General features: G+C 36.7%; 1 protein-coding gene across 1 annotated transcript in view; it reads right to left on the reverse strand.

Annotated features, from left to right (window-relative positions):
- The window catches only part of ZFAT (zinc finger and AT-hook domain containing), an 86,724-nt gene that overhangs the window by 51,671 nt on the left and 17,617 nt on the right, over positions 1-17,436 (reverse strand). Inside the window, exons 3-4 of the mRNA XM_084283235.1 lie at positions 16,827-17,087; positions 8,083-8,256 (exon numbers count right to left, since the gene is read on the reverse strand). Of these exons, the coding sequence (XP_084139361.1) occupies positions 8,083-8,256; positions 16,827-17,087 (435 nt within the window). The remainder of the gene's footprint in view (positions 1-8,082; positions 8,257-16,826; positions 17,088-17,436) is intronic.

Genomic DNA, 17,436 nt, shown 5'->3' on the forward strand with positions numbered 1-17,436 from the left:
GTATCAAACCAAGTATCCATTATTGACTGATCCCCTTTTTAATTTCTTAGTCCAACCATAACTCATCTACCTATGTGTTAAACAAGGGAATTACTGTGCTCAAAAGCTGTAAAATTTATATGAACATTTATTAATTCACATATATATATTACAAAGATATACATATGTATTTGTGAAATCTTCATATTCTACTAACACGTACTATAGAAGAATCTCTGGAAAAAAACTGCTTTCGGGGCAGTATTTCAGGGTATTGAAAAATGAACAGTAAACAAGGGACCATACACTGAATAACAGAACAAAACAAAAAAGCATTAAATATGTAGTAATACATAACTACCCATACCTCCTAGGAAAAAAAAAAAAAAAAAGGGAAAAAAAAAAAAGAAAAAGAAAAAAGCCAGACTTATAAAAAACGACTGTTCTGTGGGACAAGCGAGCAAGCAAGGTTGCACATGAAAATAGTTTTGAATTAAATAATGAGTTTAACAATTTCAGGTAAAACTGGAATCCAGTATGTTCTACTTTGTTTTATTTTTCTTAGATATTACATTAGTATTTGATCTCATTTCAATTCACCTGATTAAAATAAAAGTAACATTAAAAAAAAAGTACCATATGCCTTTATGACAGAGAAAATAAATTATAGTAAGAATCAAAGTAATTTTACAAAAAGACATGGGAACCTAGAAAGCAAAAGACATAATCAATACATTTTTAACAGGTTCTCACTGTTTAATCACGGACATCTTTTCCAACCTAAATGATTCTATGATAAAAATGACACCCATGAATAGCAAAAAAAAGTTTGAGGAATGATACAAGCTACTCCTTTAACATGGGGATGAAATTAAAATCCTTCTTGTTCCATCCAGAGAGCAGGTTTCTGAAGATATTATGTACAAAATACAAGAGGTATAAACACAAACCCTAAGAAACAACAATTATAAGGAGAAGAAAGCTAAAAAACAGAGACAGTACACAGTACAAAGGTTTACACAGTCCAAAGCTAGATGGAGAGTATATTGCAAAATCTCATTTCTAAAAACAAAAAAAAAACAAACAAACAAAACCCACACCCATGGTATACAGGAAAAACAGTAACAGCTGGGGGTTGCCCAACAGTGTGCTTGAAAGCCTTATGGGCATTGCAACTGAGGAGAGCAGCGTTGTCGTAAAGGAGACAAAGGGGAAAGCCAGAGATCCCTTGGCTCCCTCATTAATGATTTTAAGTGGGAACTGAAGATATTTTGAGAAGAGGCACTTTGGGAGTATGTAAGCTTTGATATCAGATGGGGCACCAGCAAACCCTGTAGATAAAGAGACTGTAATTACCTCTGTTGCTCACCAAACTGACTGCATATAAAAATGGCCTTTTTGACTACTGATTTTTTAATGTTTTCTTTTCTGTAGCAAAGATTCTGCCAGTTGATCAGAATTCAACTTCCAGGTTTTCAAATGGAATGTCACCAGAACCTTTTAGGTGCTGTTCTTCCCATCCCCACCTCTCCTCTCTTCCAGGTGCCCAGGCTGCTCCTCCTGGCTCACACCATCATGGCCCTGGGAGATGGGAGCTCGGCACAACAGTGCAGGGGATGTGCTTCAATCAGTGGGTTTGGCATAAGAAAGATAACACTGATATTAGACACCAGACCAATATCGCCTTACTTTATTATTTCAGAAATACAACCAAAGTTTTCTTTATTTAGAGCAATTCAGATGAAAGAAAATAGATCTTAAACTGCTCTGTAAGCTTTGCTATCTCTTTCCAGCCTCCTATTTCCTGCACACGAGTCAAGGATCCTCATTAAATGCTCTTCACTGAACCTCCTCTGTGCCCTTCTGCCTTTCAGGATGTTTGATGGTTTCCTGAACAGGCTGTTGAACTGTTTAATAGACTTTTGTGCTACCAGTGTAAAATGCTAATCACTTAAATTAGGCAAGCTAGTTAAGTACTGCCTTGCCAGCATTTTGCATACTTGGAGTGGACAGAACACTCCAGGTCATCCTAGCACTAAATTCCCTATGTGGTTAACAGATTCCACAAACACAGATGATGTCGAGATGATTTTATGATCCTTTGATCATAACCAAATGACAAAGACGCTTACCCAGCAAGTGAAACTTGATTTCCAGGCTCTACCCAATGTAAGATGTACTGAACCCACTACCCATTAAACCCATTGAAAATATTACATGCTAACAACTAAGGCAAAAGTTTTCATAACTGTTCCCTGAACAATCATTTTAAATTGTTAAGAGCATACAGATATAAAAAAAATAAAATAAAAGTCAACTGCTCTGAACATACCTTTCCAAAAATCCTTCCTGTAGCTCCAACCACCTCGTATCTATTTTATTTTAAACTCAGAATTAACTTTAATTTACTAGACTTCATTTATGTCTCTTGCTTTCTTCTTTTCAGATGGTATCACCTAAGTAAACTTGTTTTAAGGGTAGTAAGGTTTGAGTTCCTCGTGACATTCTGACAGCTACTTCTACAAACAAGTCTTATCCAGCGTGCCTTCCCATGGCTCAAACTCAGCAATGATGGGCTCTAATCTCTGACGCTCTGTCCCTTAGAAAAAGCCAGCTTGGCCTTGCTACAGAGTTCTCCTATAACAAGGCTCATCAACAGATTACAAGGTAATCTAGTGGAAGGGATTATTAGAAAGGAGCAGAAGTAAAACAGGAGATGACATTAACTAAATTCCTGCTACCGCACAACTAAGTTATTTGAACCTTCTACAGTTTTACATACAGACAAAAACAAAACAAAACACAGATCTATAGAAGAACTATAAAACAGGAACAAAATCAAAATTGGAAGAATTTCCCTTGGAAAAGGGATAAATAGCTCAGAGAACTCCAACTTGGAAGTGACATAACTGGAAGAGGAATATCAGAAAGACCTCTAAAATTGTGAATAATCCTCTGTCTCGTAAACCATGCACAAAAAGCATTTCAAAGATATAAGCAGTCAGCAGGCTTAACATGGCACAAAAGAACGTATGGTTTCACCCGGTATGTAATTAAATTATGGAACAACTACAGCAGGCTCTTACAGAGACTGAAAATACAAATATATTCACAAAAGGATTTAGACAAATTAATAGATGTGTATTAAATATGATGATCTAGAAGCAACTCCCAGCTCTTGGAGGCCACGCACCGTAAGGTTCTCACTTCTTTCCTATGGGAATACTGCAAGCTGCCTCGTCTGACTAGACCAGCCTTTAAGCTATGACTTTTTTTCTTTTTTCATTTTGAGTTTAAAAAAAATTCAGTGTAGGTACCTGTGTACATTAAATAACTGAAGTGGATGAAGTGAGTACCTTCTTACAATCTTTTTGAATGAACAGATTTCTTTCTGTTTCTGTAATATCCTAAGGAATGTGTTCCAAATGTACAATGACCCCTGGTAAGACAATTCTGAAAATGAAACCAACAGAAACTAACCCTAAGTTCCACTGTTCCCCATGAAAACCTACCTTCCACCTCCAAAATAAAGCATAAAAAAGGCAAAATCATCTTTAATTGTTCTAATAATAAGGAGATTAAACACATTCTGACTTTCAAAAATAAATAGAAACACAGAGCTACATATGTTGGGATGACGATTGTCCCTTTCAACACAGCTGGCCACTAGCTGACCACATAGCTAAATCCATTCGTACAAGATACCTACAAACACACTGAGGTCAAAGTGTAAATTTTCTTAACCTTGCTTAGTTTCACATTTGCTTTAAATCAACATAAGGCTTGTTTCTTTTCTCTAGCCCTTCACTCAGCTCCATGTTCTTGACACCTTGAATGTGCCAGCACAGGGGTTCATGAAGATGCGGAAAAGCAGAGAAGGGATCTGGCTGAAATTTAAACCATCTCTCCCCTCCTGCAAACAACTGGGTTACTGACTTGGTCTAGCTCACAAATACATAAACGTGTATAATGGTCCAAAGGACAAGAATCTGTGGCCAGGGGCTGGGGAGGGAGAGGAAGATAGCACTGCCTTGGTGACAGCAGTCTACACATATTGGGCTTAATGACTTAAGGGCCTGACCCAGCTACTTTACAAAAGGGTGGTCCCAAGCCTAGCCTTACCCCTGGAAGACCCATTTTGTCACCACTGTCCTTCTTCACACTTTTGACACCTTCATGGCCCCAGTGTGCAATGGCTCACTAAGAAGAAGTGGTAGAAAAACAAAAATTCTCTGATAGAGACAAATGAATATGTACATGTGTATGCTCATGTTTGTATATTTATTTTAGCAGCTTCTGAATCGGCTTGCTGCAGGCTGACACAAGAACTAGTGCTGGTACCAGAAAGAAGTGAACTAGGAAATAAGAGTGATGAACAGGAAAGCTCCTTTGGCAACAGTAGGATATTTAAACCATGCAGATGTGTCATAAGCCTAAAGCCAGAGTTCTGGGAGCTACAAAAGAAAAGTCATTTACAACAAAAAGCACTGTTACTAGTTTAAAGGGAAGTGTTTACATTGTCACTTGGTCCCAAAATATTAAGCAAAAATCCATTCTTCCGCTTCTTCCCACTTCACAACACCTTCACAGGAGAAGGATCCAAGCATCTGTAAGATTACAGCACAAGGAGAATGCAGTTGTTCATCAGCTGAAGTTGAGGAGACAAGGACCTGCACAGCCTTGTGTTAAGAATTTGCAGGAGAAAAAAGTCAACTCCTTTAGAAATCAAGTTGCTAATGAGCCAAAAGTTTAATGGAATTGGCAAAATTACCAAAAAACGCTACCATTTTCCATCTTTACAGAATCATAAGACATCTCTCCTAGTAACAACCTGAACTTTTAAAATAGTACAGGACTTGAACAAAACAAGAAAGTAAACATTAAAAGTAGAATCACTTCTGAATCACACTAATTGAGCATGAATAATAAAATTGGTTTCAGATGCCTACAGAATTTATATATGGTAAATTAAATACAGAAGATTGAGTATTTGGCACTGAGTTTACTCACTGGTTCTTAAAAACAGGCTATGATCATGAGTATTTGTTATTCAAAACAAAGTATTTCTAGACGTGCATGGAATTATACTTATTTACCCTCATTCTTTATTGCAGTACTTAAAAACAAAACCCACCTGCACTCCATTTAACCTGATACACAACCTACACGTTCATAAGCACAACTTTCTCTCTCTTCAAGGATTTATGGTCCCTTCAGTGATGGCTGAAGGTAATTCAGTGCCTGCACAGGGAGAAATACCTACTACTTCTACACAGACTGTACTTGTGAAAGCTAATACAAGCTTTCCAATTCCGAAGGCTGTAAACCTGTTACCTTTCATGTGCCTCCCAAGAAAACACTACAGAAAAGGAGCATGGGGAAAAAAAAATAAATCAATCTTGTCTGAGTGTATTTTCTGAATTGTTAGAAGCCGATTTGTTTGTTCAAAGGGATTTTGAAGAGATCAATTTAGTCATAACCTATTGAACACATGATGTGGAGCAGTGTCCCAAACCTAAATAATGTAAAGTGAAATTAAAGCAAACAGGTAGTATAATACTCCTAAAAGCATCTCTAAGTTAAGAAGAGAGACATACAGTCTGAGTAGGATTTCCTCTGTGCTGTAGATAAAATCCAACTAATTCTTAAAGGCTTCTTTATTTATCTATTTGATAGAATGTTTACAGATCTTCAGCAAGATCTTAGTGTACTATGCATGAAAAGGGGATTTCTATGTGACTTTAATGCTAGGTAACAGGTGGCTACAGAATGCTACGGCTTGCTGGAAGTTGTGTGTTTTTAATTTTATTTTCAACCTACTTTTACAGATGATTAACACACAGAAAGCATGGGAGAGGTGGGAAGTGTTTTATCTATTCATATTCATTAAAAGCAGTGTAAAGAAATAACTCTTCAGCAGGTGATAAATCTCCAGGGAAAAGAAATGGAATGGAAGGGTCTTCCAACCTAGAAATTCTGCAATTCTGTGAAATGTCTTCTGGAAGTCAAATTTCAGACATAAGAGCACTAGTGAGGAAGGGGATCAGCCCAGGAATTATGACAACACAGTAGTTAGACTATCACAGAATGGTGATTAATGGAAATTAATGACAAAATTAATGACAAAAACAGAAGGGTAATCGATTAAAAATAAAGTAAAAATAATTACAGTAAATTAAACACTTTCCTCTGAGTCTTCAAAGAATTATCCATTTGGCTAATATCTTCCAGAATGTACAAGTGCTGAAAACCTGGATGATAATTCATAACTGCTGTAACAGCAATGACTTTTTTTATCGTAAATATTCTACCTGGGAACTTCCAAATTAGTTGGACTACTGATTGTCAATCACATAAATTAAAGGACTTTCAAAAAGAACTGCAAATTCACATCTGACTGTCAATTTCCCTTCAATCCATTACAGCCTTTTGAATGGAACATGTACTATGCACAAACGGCCCCAAAGCTGAAGTTGTTTTTAATATTTTGAGCCATTCAAAAAGTATACGTGAAAGGAAAAGACAAACTTTTTGTTGTCCAAAGAAAAATTTTATGAGGTAGCAATTAAGGTAACCATCATCCCTAAATTTTCATTTCCCTACTCTCTGCATATGCTTACTGTATTTTCTTCACTGTCTATATTTACTATTATTTCATTTGCCTCTTTGGGCACTGCCTGCCATGTCTTTCCTTCTCCTCTTGAAACATCGTTCTAGTCCTTGACAGAAAGGAAGAGATCTCAAAGATAAAAATTCTTACTGTGTTCATAAAATGTAGGACCTGGATAGAGAAGATTAAAATTACAGCTCTTCCCAAAAGCCCTGCAGAAGTGCATGTACAACTCCATTAACCAAGTAAGCCCCTTAACCAACTATCACAAGAGGATGCCTCATGGGTGGCAGTGATGGGAATGGGGCCAGGATGGAAGGAGAAGTTGAATGCAGTGGGGAAGAGGCAAAAGAGGTGAGAAATTAGCATTTAGCAACAGTTGGTGATGTCTAGGGTTACATCACACAAGGGGAACAGGCCTGTGGTTAGCAAAACCAAACCACCACAAAGCCAGGTTGCCATGGTTCCAGTGCCCTCAGGTTCTCCTCTAGCTGTCCCCATATTTACAGTATTGCAAGACCAAAATTTTTTTTTTTTTTAATTTGAAAGTGATTCTTACTTCCCTTCTAAGCACACAGGACATCTGTAGCTCATCCAGCATCCTCTACCATTGCTATGAGAAACGAATCTTAAAAAATAAGGCCCAAACATATCACAGATATCATTATCACAAGACAAAGAACATAGAAAATCCAGGTATGTTCCAACCCACACCATTAAAAGAAATAAATGCATTCCAGTTGCTCTGAGATCTGTAAGCAAAACAACTATCCAGAACTGTTAGCAACAAAGAAGAGAACGCCAAAGGCTACAAAGCTGAAAATAATGCACAAAACTATTAAAAAGGCATTTTGTCAGTCAGGTGAGTACCTGGTTTATATTAACAGACAAAACAAATCTAGGTTTAAAATGAAAACTTTGAAATTGTTCCAAAATTGTTTGATTAAAAAGCTCTAGAGGAAGTTAGGAAGAATCCTTTAATCATTACACTTTAACTTGATTTGATTTTCAAATATAGGTACATATTTTGTCAATCTATTTCTAAGCATAAACATTAAGTTATGTATACACTAGGCTGTTTGTGTTTTCATAATCAAATTAATATTTACCATAAAAAGATACATAAATCAAGAGCTGAAATAAAGATATTACAGGAAAGAACTATTTTCCCTTTCTTTGCTCACTGATATTTCAATTTCTTCTCTAAAACCATTCACAGCCTAAGCATAACTGATGTTAATGCAGATAAATACACCCAGGTCCACAAAGTCCTTTCTTTCCCAGCATTTCTCACACCTATGAAGAAATGTAATGGTAGTTCTAAAATCATATAGCTGTCAGATGCAGAGATTCTGAATCAAGATGACCAAAAAATACTAAATACTTGATTTTTTCACGTAATATACACTCTAAGCAGTTCAGTCTTAGACTGATGACTCTTTTATATATAGTATCAGCATTAAATAAATAAACGGATTGGTGATTCTGATTACCTGGAATAGCTTCATGGGCTGTCAAAACCACACTTATAATAGGATTTTTAGCTCCTGGAACCTGTTCAGTCTCCTTAGTTGATGGAGTTCTCTCTGTCTTCTGTACTCTGGGCCTCTTTGGAGTTTTTTCTCGCTCATCTTCCTTCCTGTCAATGTCAACGTCAGAATCATTACCTAAAGAGCAAACACCAAAAAAATACATATATAACTATGTACAAAAGCAATGCAGGTACACAGTCACTACTGCTACCAAAAAAAAAAAAAAAAAAAAAAAAAAAAAAAAAAAAAAAGATGAGAAAATTAATGCTGCTGTAGAAAGAACTGTATGTGATCAAAACAAGGTGTGCTGCATGAACTCCTAAAGGGAAACTTCTTTTCCTCTCCTTAATGAACCCAGGGTGATACTTGCACAAACAGAGAACAAAGGGAAAAACAAAAATTGGACTCTCAGAAACACTTGCGTTCCTAAATGATCCTTAAATTGTCGCGGATTTTTGTGAAAATTTTACAAACTTGGTATAATGTCTTATGATTTCATCATGAAATAACAAATTGGTTTTCTTCTTTCTGTACATCACTGTAACAGAGACTTTAGGATTATTTCTCCTAGTACCTGATTCATTATGCATCCTATTTAACAGAAAAGTGTTTCAACAATCTCTTAGGATTAGGCTTTTTCCCCACAGTTGTACTAAATCAATAACCAGAAACGTACTTTTATTTTTCAGTGTTGATCTGAGAAAAACTAAGGTAAAAAACTGTTCATTTGGTTCTGTGTAACACTTAGAAGTGCAGGCCTTTAAAAGTCAGACTTTTATGGGCACAAAAGTCTGACTTTTAAAAGGCCTGCACTTCTAAGTTATCCCCTATTTTTTGCTATTCAGAATGTCTTCATCTTCTTAAATTGGATAACTTTTGGACCTGTTATCCTGAAGGCAACACAATAGTTGTACTCAAAATACTCATCTGAAATAACAAATATTTAGAAATTAACTCAGTTCTTCGCTGAAGTTCTTCTTCCTTACAGTAAATGAGGCTTTCCTTATTCAATTTTTTAAACTGCTTATAAATAAGGAATTACCAAATAAAGAATAAAAAAAGAGGGTTACAAGTTTATACCCAGAACTTTCATTCTATCAGATGAAGTGGTAGGAAATGCAGGCTAAAGAAAACTCTCATGGCAAATTAAGGCCTTATGCAAATATTCCAGAGGTAATGAGTAAGGAAAGCAAAAACTGATTGAAGAAAGAAAATTATAAATGAACTCAGTGAATTTCGGAAGGGTATTTTTTCTGCACCTGAAGCAGCTGACACAATCTCCAGCGTAAGTCATTCAATGTATATTCATAACATGCTGTAGCTGCTCTGCTGAGATAGGGAAAGGGTATATAAATATACAGCAGTAACGGCAGAAGCTGTAGTGTGTTGACTTGTTTATGACATGCAAATAGGAAAAGCAGCAGCAAGATATGATGCATGGAAATGGCTGTGTTTTAATTTTGTATTCTGTTAATGCTCGACTGAGATTCTGGACACCCACTGGTCTTGGAACAAAGGATTAGGGGAAGATGACAGTTAAAAACAAAGAACAAAAAGGGCTAAACACAAACCAAAGTAGCATAGTTAGGACCACACCTGTAAACAGTGATTGGCTAAACTACAAGTCCTCTAAGCAGATTTAAAAACAAACAAATAAACACCACATGGAGGCACACAAGGCGCATAGGAGTTAGCTTAGATTTCTTTAGAAAAATTCCTTGATACGTTCCTCTCTTCAACTACCTTTTTCTCTGTAGATTTTCATGGTTTTAGAAGATATTCCTGCTTTGGTGTGAAGGGTCTTATTATGTCTCCATTTAGATCCTTAATATAGTTATTGACTGATATTGAAACCAAGAAATTCTGACAGCAGTATTTGACAGCAAAACTTGAAGGGATATTTGGATATAAAGAAATAACCCCTTTATATTTGAGTATAAAGAAATAAGCCAGAAACTGCTCATGTAGTGTTTTCTTTTGGTGGCATGTAAGCGGGATGGAGGCAAACAACGTTTTTCCACATTTCCTTTGTGAAACAGCCTCCATTAGTTTACTATCAACAACAGATCTTCACAAATTTCAGAGCAGGACTGGGCCACCAGCAGAAGAATGTATTCTCATAGAGAATCAGAATACACATGAATGTACGCTGCCTGTTGAACTGTGTTTCCTTGGGGCTATTTTATGTTCTGGTAAACAACCAATACAGACATTGATTAGGTTAATTACATTGCTTATATTCAGTGGACAGCAAGTTAGTGACAGTTTTAGAAAAAAAATGTTTTGATATTTTGCATGTTTAGCTAACAAAAATCCAGAACTATTGACTGAAGGGAAAGATGAAATTAGGACAGCAGAAATTTCCCCATTTTGCTTCACATACTAAATTCATTGTAGGAATATGAACAGATTCCAAACACCCCACCCATAAGTCGTCTTTTCTAACTATTACAAAGGAAGAGTTAATCAGTTTAGTGAGAGAACAAAAACATTTTATGGACTTCTCATGCTTAACTTGCAACTCTATTAACTTTACAATATCAAGACTCTACTAGAAAATAGAAAAGGAATAAAAGAGTTAAGTGTGTCAGTGATAAACACTAATGAGTAACTATTACCACATTAACAGCTAACAACTATTTCATGCTGGTTTTCTTCCTATGTCCCTCTATCAGGCACAACAGTTTTCTAGTTGCTTCAGGTCAACCAAGGGTACGAGCTGCAGGAAAGACAAGGCCTGTTACAACAGAGTTGACAATAACTCCCTGCCTTCAAAAAAGAACTCCAAAAATGCTATTACAAAGTGTTTTTATAATGATATGCAGAATTGCAACATAAAGTTCTGATAGTTAAACTTTAAAATCTATCCACTAATCCAATGCATGTTGACACAAGTAGTCCTATTCCTTCCCTTTCTGAAAGCAACAAGCACCTTCCAGAAGTGATTTGTTGATAAGGAGCTGGGGCTGCATGCATGGGCAATACTTTTTCCTACAAGCACAACAACGTCACAGTTTGTGCATGAACTGAAAGAGATTGAAAACAAAAACAAATGAAAAAAAAACAATCAACCACCCTCCATCAAACCATCTTGCCTCCCATTGCCAGCTGCTTTCTTCCCGAACTCTTTGTAAAAAGACTTTTATGAAATGACAGAGGGAGAGGAAAGAATGTTTTAATGAAAAAGATAAGCTTCAGCTTTGACCCCTGGGCTCGCAGTGCACTGCCACAATACAGGATGCTTTTCCATCTCAGAAATTTAGTGTCTTCCTGGAAAAAAAAAATTACTTGACTGTTCCCACTGGTTTGGAGTCAAATACCGGTGTTTTATCTTTCACAACTAGTACAATTCACCTGTTACTGTTCTTCGTGTATTATAAAGGAGCATCCAACAAATAAGAAGATCTAGGAGCAAATGAAGTTATACACAACTCAGAATAGCTAAGCAAACTTCCTCCAAGTGGAAGGAAGTCTTTTGCTTGCTCATAAACAGATTTATTTAGACAAACTGCCTCACTGTGTCTCTCTTGGTAAGCAGTCAGCTTAGCACCTCGTCAGCTGGCACTTCAGCAGACTAATAACCTGACCTTCCCCAGCTAGCGACAGGCATTTTTAATGTTGGTTGTGCTTGTGCAAGAAACATAACACGATGCCTGCGCCTTCTGACATGTTTAAGGAATGGCTGTGTCTGCGTTGATGAGGAAAACTCCTGTCAACTCCGAACGAACTAGTACCTTCAGAGTCCCATCAACTTATGCTGTTCATCTGTCCCCTGCCTCAGTCTGAGCCCTTAACTGCGAGTACTGCTCGCTGCCTTCATAATTGGATGTACGACACTGTGCAGGCACAGCTACACATTCCTAATTGGTATGTTTTTCAACTGCTCTTCATTCAAATTATTATTCTTCTCCCTAAAGCATACCGGTATTTCATAGCAGCAAGAGTGTAGTTTGAGGAGAAAAAAAAAAAAAAAGTAGTGAACTGGTCATTCAAAATGAACACATAAAATTGTTTCTCCCGCACAGGTTGACACGCTACAGACAGAACAAAGTTATGTAAATAAGAATCCTGTTGATGGCAAAAATATTTTAAACTAAGGCTCAAAGTGACACTTCTTAAGAATTACACCGGCTCCTAATTCACTACGAATCTTCTCAAAGTGTCTAAAAGAATATCTGGACTGTCTGCAATAAGATCTGAGCAGTAGAAGAACCACCTGGAGTCAATTTTACGAGGTCAGAAAACCTTATGAATTGTATTAAGATGTACAATGGAGTGGTGGTAATCAGAGGAATTCTTAAACTGCTTGAATATGCTAATTATTTAATACTAAAAGTTGTGCTGTTAGACATAAACTGCTTTAAAAAATGAACTTGAACTGATGCAAGCCTCTCTGCTTTGACACAAAACTGATCTGAATCAGGCACTTGTTTAATCGAGATTAAAAATCCTTTTCGTTAGCTCAAGGTGGTTTATTCCAGAGAAGAGAATCTAGGCTGACCACTTGCAATTCATCTACCACCCAAATCCCATTCCCCAGCCATCAAATGTTCACTCTGGTACCTGCCAGAGATTCACGTGTGCTGCAACGTGGTAAAGGGAGGCAGGTTAAATTAATGACCTGTTGCCTCTCTCAAAACAAGAGCGTAGAGGCAGCTGCTGGGGAACTGATCCAATCCAGCAACAGCCAAAACACTCAAACCCATCCCATCCTGGAGGCACAAGCTCTGGTAGCTCCATTTTTTCGACTGTTCAGGCAGATTCTCAACTCATCCAGTTTTGTTTTAGGACAAAAAGAATGGATGGCAGTCCTTCCTGCCAGCCCATTAACCAAACCATCAATTTGGCTTAATCAATAGGAACAAAAACAAGCATGCAAACAGCTCTGCTTAAATCATCAGCAGAGAAACCCTCTAGGAAATGTGTGTATATACACATGTACATTTACTGAGTGTGTATAAGGGACATTTAAAAAAAAAAAAAAAGGCATTTTTTAATTCTGTGCAAATAAACAAACACCCTTTTTTTCTTGCTGTTCCACTGAACAGGACCACAAGGTGAAGGCAACCTGTACTCATCAAGGCAGTAAATTAGCTGCCCAGAGGATGTCAGTAACCAGTAAGGCTTGGTGACTCCTGAAAAAGAGGGGAGACCACCTCAGCGAGAAACTGATCTCACAGAAGTCATGTGGCTCGCTGGTCCCAGAAACAAAACAACAGCAGAGGCCAATTACATTCACCAGTTATTTCTGGTGAAATGGTATTCAGCCCAATACGTGCTGTTGTTTCCATACAGTTTTATAGTTGTTTACCCACTGCAATTTTAGACATCCATTATGATAAGTGTTTCAATAGCTCCCTTAGGGATCTATAAAAAGCAACAAATTTTATTATTTGGAAACCTGATCTCTTAACTTCACCTTCAGGTCAATCCGCTTATTATGTTTCTCTCAGTGAAGAATATCACAGAGAATATCAATATACACCGTCTCAATATTTAGCCTATTTTTGCAATATTTAAAATATTAGTGTATTATCAGTGTTATTTTGGTCACAAATCTAAAATGCTGCACCATATGAAGAAAACCAATTCCGTCCCTGCCAAACCCAGTACTTTATTTTTAATCGGATACCCATACAGTGATAGACTCTGCACGAAATTAAAAACATGAGAAAGCAGATGAAAATAGAAAAAAAAATAAATCAAGAAGCAGTGGAGAAAATGATAAAACTAATTTCAAGTTGGAATGGCAAAAGCTTAAACATTGGATATAAAAGTGGAAGAACAACCAATAAGGGTTAGGCAAGAGGTCAAAAATTACAGAAGAACTTGCTGTCAGAGATCCTTATGATTTTAGCCATCTATTCTTAACTGCTGTGTCAGAAATGAGAGAGGATATTTTAATTCTGAACACTTCAAAGAGCCTCAACAAAATTCTCCATCCAGCTCTTAGAATTCCAGCAACAGAGAAATGTCATCAAATCAGAAGTTTCAGTCCTGCTTTTCTCATACACACCAAAACATGTGTGATTTTAAGAAGTATTTGTCTCACAGACACTTTAGTCCAGAAAATGTTGGTGTCAATCACATCTATTCAAGTAACTGAAATATTTTTTGAACGTTATACACACACAAAAAAACACAAGCAAAATAAATATGTTTATGCCACTGCCTAAATCAAGGATGCTCTTGCTTTTTGAACACCACTTGTATTTGTGGTCCTCTATCTCCAAACAGATACAGCAGAGCTGCTGAGAGGATTGATATGACTGCCTAGATATACATGTATAAGCAATTTCCGTATCATCTAGTTAGTCTGCTACTTAAGACTCACACCAAGTAAGAATAATCTGATTGCAACCATGAAGATTTCTAAATTATGAACCTTATGCAAGAGGTTAATGAGAATTAGTAATAACCATTTATCAGAAGTATACAGCAAGATGGCAGCCACGGAAAACCAGGATCAGGTTTGAGAAACAATCCGAAGAAGCACCATTTCACAAACAGTGCAACAATGCTCCGAAACTCACTAACACCGAACATACTGACAAGTAGAAAACCAGACAGCTCTATAACCCACTTAAATAAATTAATGAGCTCAGCAGCTGTCATTGTGACTGATCTGGGTGAAATCTCCAGCTCACAGGCTCTGCCAACAACTTCGTATCTTGGCAAGTTTGTGCAAGTATTTTTAAGTACGAACGGGTCCCCATGAAATTACATGAACAGATTAAAAAAAAATAAAGGCATTTACAACTACATTATTTGTTTGCCTGTTTAATTTTAGGCTTTTTTTCGTTCACTTTTACAAGTTTCACCCATTACCCTCAAAACTTTCTTTGTAATAAAAATTGAGTCTGATAATAATACAACTCCAAAATCCCCAAGTTTGAAGAACGTATGTTCTGAGCTGGTAAAGCAACAAAACTATGACCAACAATCCTCGCTGTAGACCATATTGGTCTTGTACATGCATAAAAAGTTTTGAGCTACTCAACATGATCACATTTTCCTAAAGGATAACAAAAACATGCATGCTATGTTTATCTACACATTCAGAAGTTGGGAAGTTTTGCCAAAGCAGTTCACATGACAAAACCAGAGATGAGAAGTTTCCCTCCGATAGGTTGGTTATCAGCAGACGGCAGAAGACAGAATTTTCCAGGTGTAATCCAAGAACAATTATCCCTTTAGGATAAAAACCTGCCGGCAGTAGCGTTACAGTTAGCCACCAAAGTACAAAGTTTTGGGCTGGAGACATTCTAGCTGCACTAATCATCAACAACTGAAAGCCCTTATTATTAGCTCTGCAAGAATGACATTTTTCTTGATTGTTTTGCTTTTGCCAGAAAGTAAATAAAAAATGTTCCATTCACATGAAATTGTGGTTGGTTTCTTTTTTAAAGGAAAAGACTGAGCAATTTACTTTGAAAAATCTGGCAGTGGGTTTTCTAGCATAACGAATCTAGGTAAGATTTAGCAGCTCTAATGAGCTAACAGGTAATGGACAGCTAATTTGAGCTTATATTCTGATTTCAGATTATATTTTAAAAGGATGCTTAGGAAAGGCAATGCTGACAAAATAATGCAAATGCTAACATGGTACCTAGCACAGACAAACAACAAAGGGTCCTGACACTTGTGATGCCAGAGAAAAGACTGCTGGAGTAAAAGTCTCTACACGTAGCTGAAAAATCCAACCAATGATGACAGTAAAAGAAAAAAAAAGATCAGGTAATTTATGAAAGCAAGAGTTTCTGTGCTCTGTCAACATATTCTAAGCCCATTTTATTGTTAGCCGCAGAAGTTAAATTCTACAACACACTGGAAGCAAAATGAACTCGGACTAGTTGTGCAGCATAATGATAGAGTGGGCAAAAAACAGTAATGGAAAACAGGAGAAAAATCAATGGCAAATTTTTGTGTAAGTAGAACCAACCAGATAATATGCAATGTAACTACAGCTGAAGAAAAAAAAAAAGCACACTTCATTTTAACATAAACACAAAGCTCATATAAGTTTAGATAACTTGGGCTACTGTATTATTTTGTATTCACATGACATTCACCTTGGAGAAAAATTAAATGAATTTTCAACATTTTCTTTTTAAAACTTTGGAGAGGTTGAATATATTTGAACCCATCTTAAAGCTGACAGTGAACTCTCATACTTCAAAGACAATAAACCATATGAACTTTGGTGAAATAGAAATGTGAGTTTTGAGTTATTTTTCATACAGTAAAACAAGCCACCCTGGAAGGCGCTTATAGATCTATCAAAAGAAAAGAACTTAATTCAGGTTTCCCAGGGTGCACAACAGAAACATCTCTAAGGAATCATCCTTCTTCATCAATGGATGATACTCACCTTCGTGGTCCCTATCACTTCTCATTTGAAAAGTGTAATCCTCTGAGAAACAGAACAGTTTCTTATCTAAAATAAGTATTTCAGTGAGTTTAAGACAACTTTAATGCAAGTGCAATAAATCTTTTGACCTTTACGGAAAAAAAATAAAATAAAATAAAATAATCTTGTCTAATTATATTCTCAGTTGTGCTTCGACATGGTTTTTCTGTTAAAAGAAACAGACAACTCCTTTCAATTGAAAATTAACACTAGGGCTTACAGCTTGTTACCAATCAAGCTACAGGACAGAAACACGCTGATTCACTTTGCGTCGTTTTATTGGGTATTTTCTTACCTCCATCTCCTTCTTCTTCTCCTTCATTTAGCACAATAATGCAGATATGCTTCCTCAGCTGTCGGGTGTTAGAGAACTTCCGATTGCATTTCCTACATTCCAAGCTGCCTGGTGAGACTTCAGCCGGTTCTGGTCCTTCTTCTGTCCCCGTCTGAGTTTCTTCATTTGGAGTAGAGTTACTGTCTGCCACATCCTCATCTGCACAGAACTTCTTAGTAGACCCTTTGGGCCTGCCCCTTTTCCTCTTCACTGCAAGGAGCTCTAGAAACAGAAAGTTAAAAAGAAGCTATAATGAAATTTCACGGGGTTACTCTGGTAATTAGCTAATATCCATCAGATCTTTGAAAGCTAGGAATATTAAATAAAATTTCAGAGCCTAAAGCTTAAGAAAATGGTAGCTTCACACAGCCTTATTTTTAAGCAATGACATTTGTTGGCATTTCTGCTAGCCACAAAGTAATAACCAAAGCAGTAACATGTGTTATTGAGATCGACAGATATCAGAGTGCTACAGTTTTACGGAAATTACACTGCAAGCATTCTTTTAGACTACCGCATAATTGTATCAGCATGCAAATTCTACAGAGTTGCTCTGCTGTGTTCTGACACT

Source organism: Netta rufina (assembly GCF_964035555.1).
Source record: "Netta rufina genome assembly, chromosome: 2".
In the NCBI taxonomy this organism is placed as follows: Eukaryota; Metazoa; Chordata; class Aves; order Anseriformes; family Anatidae; genus Netta; species Netta rufina.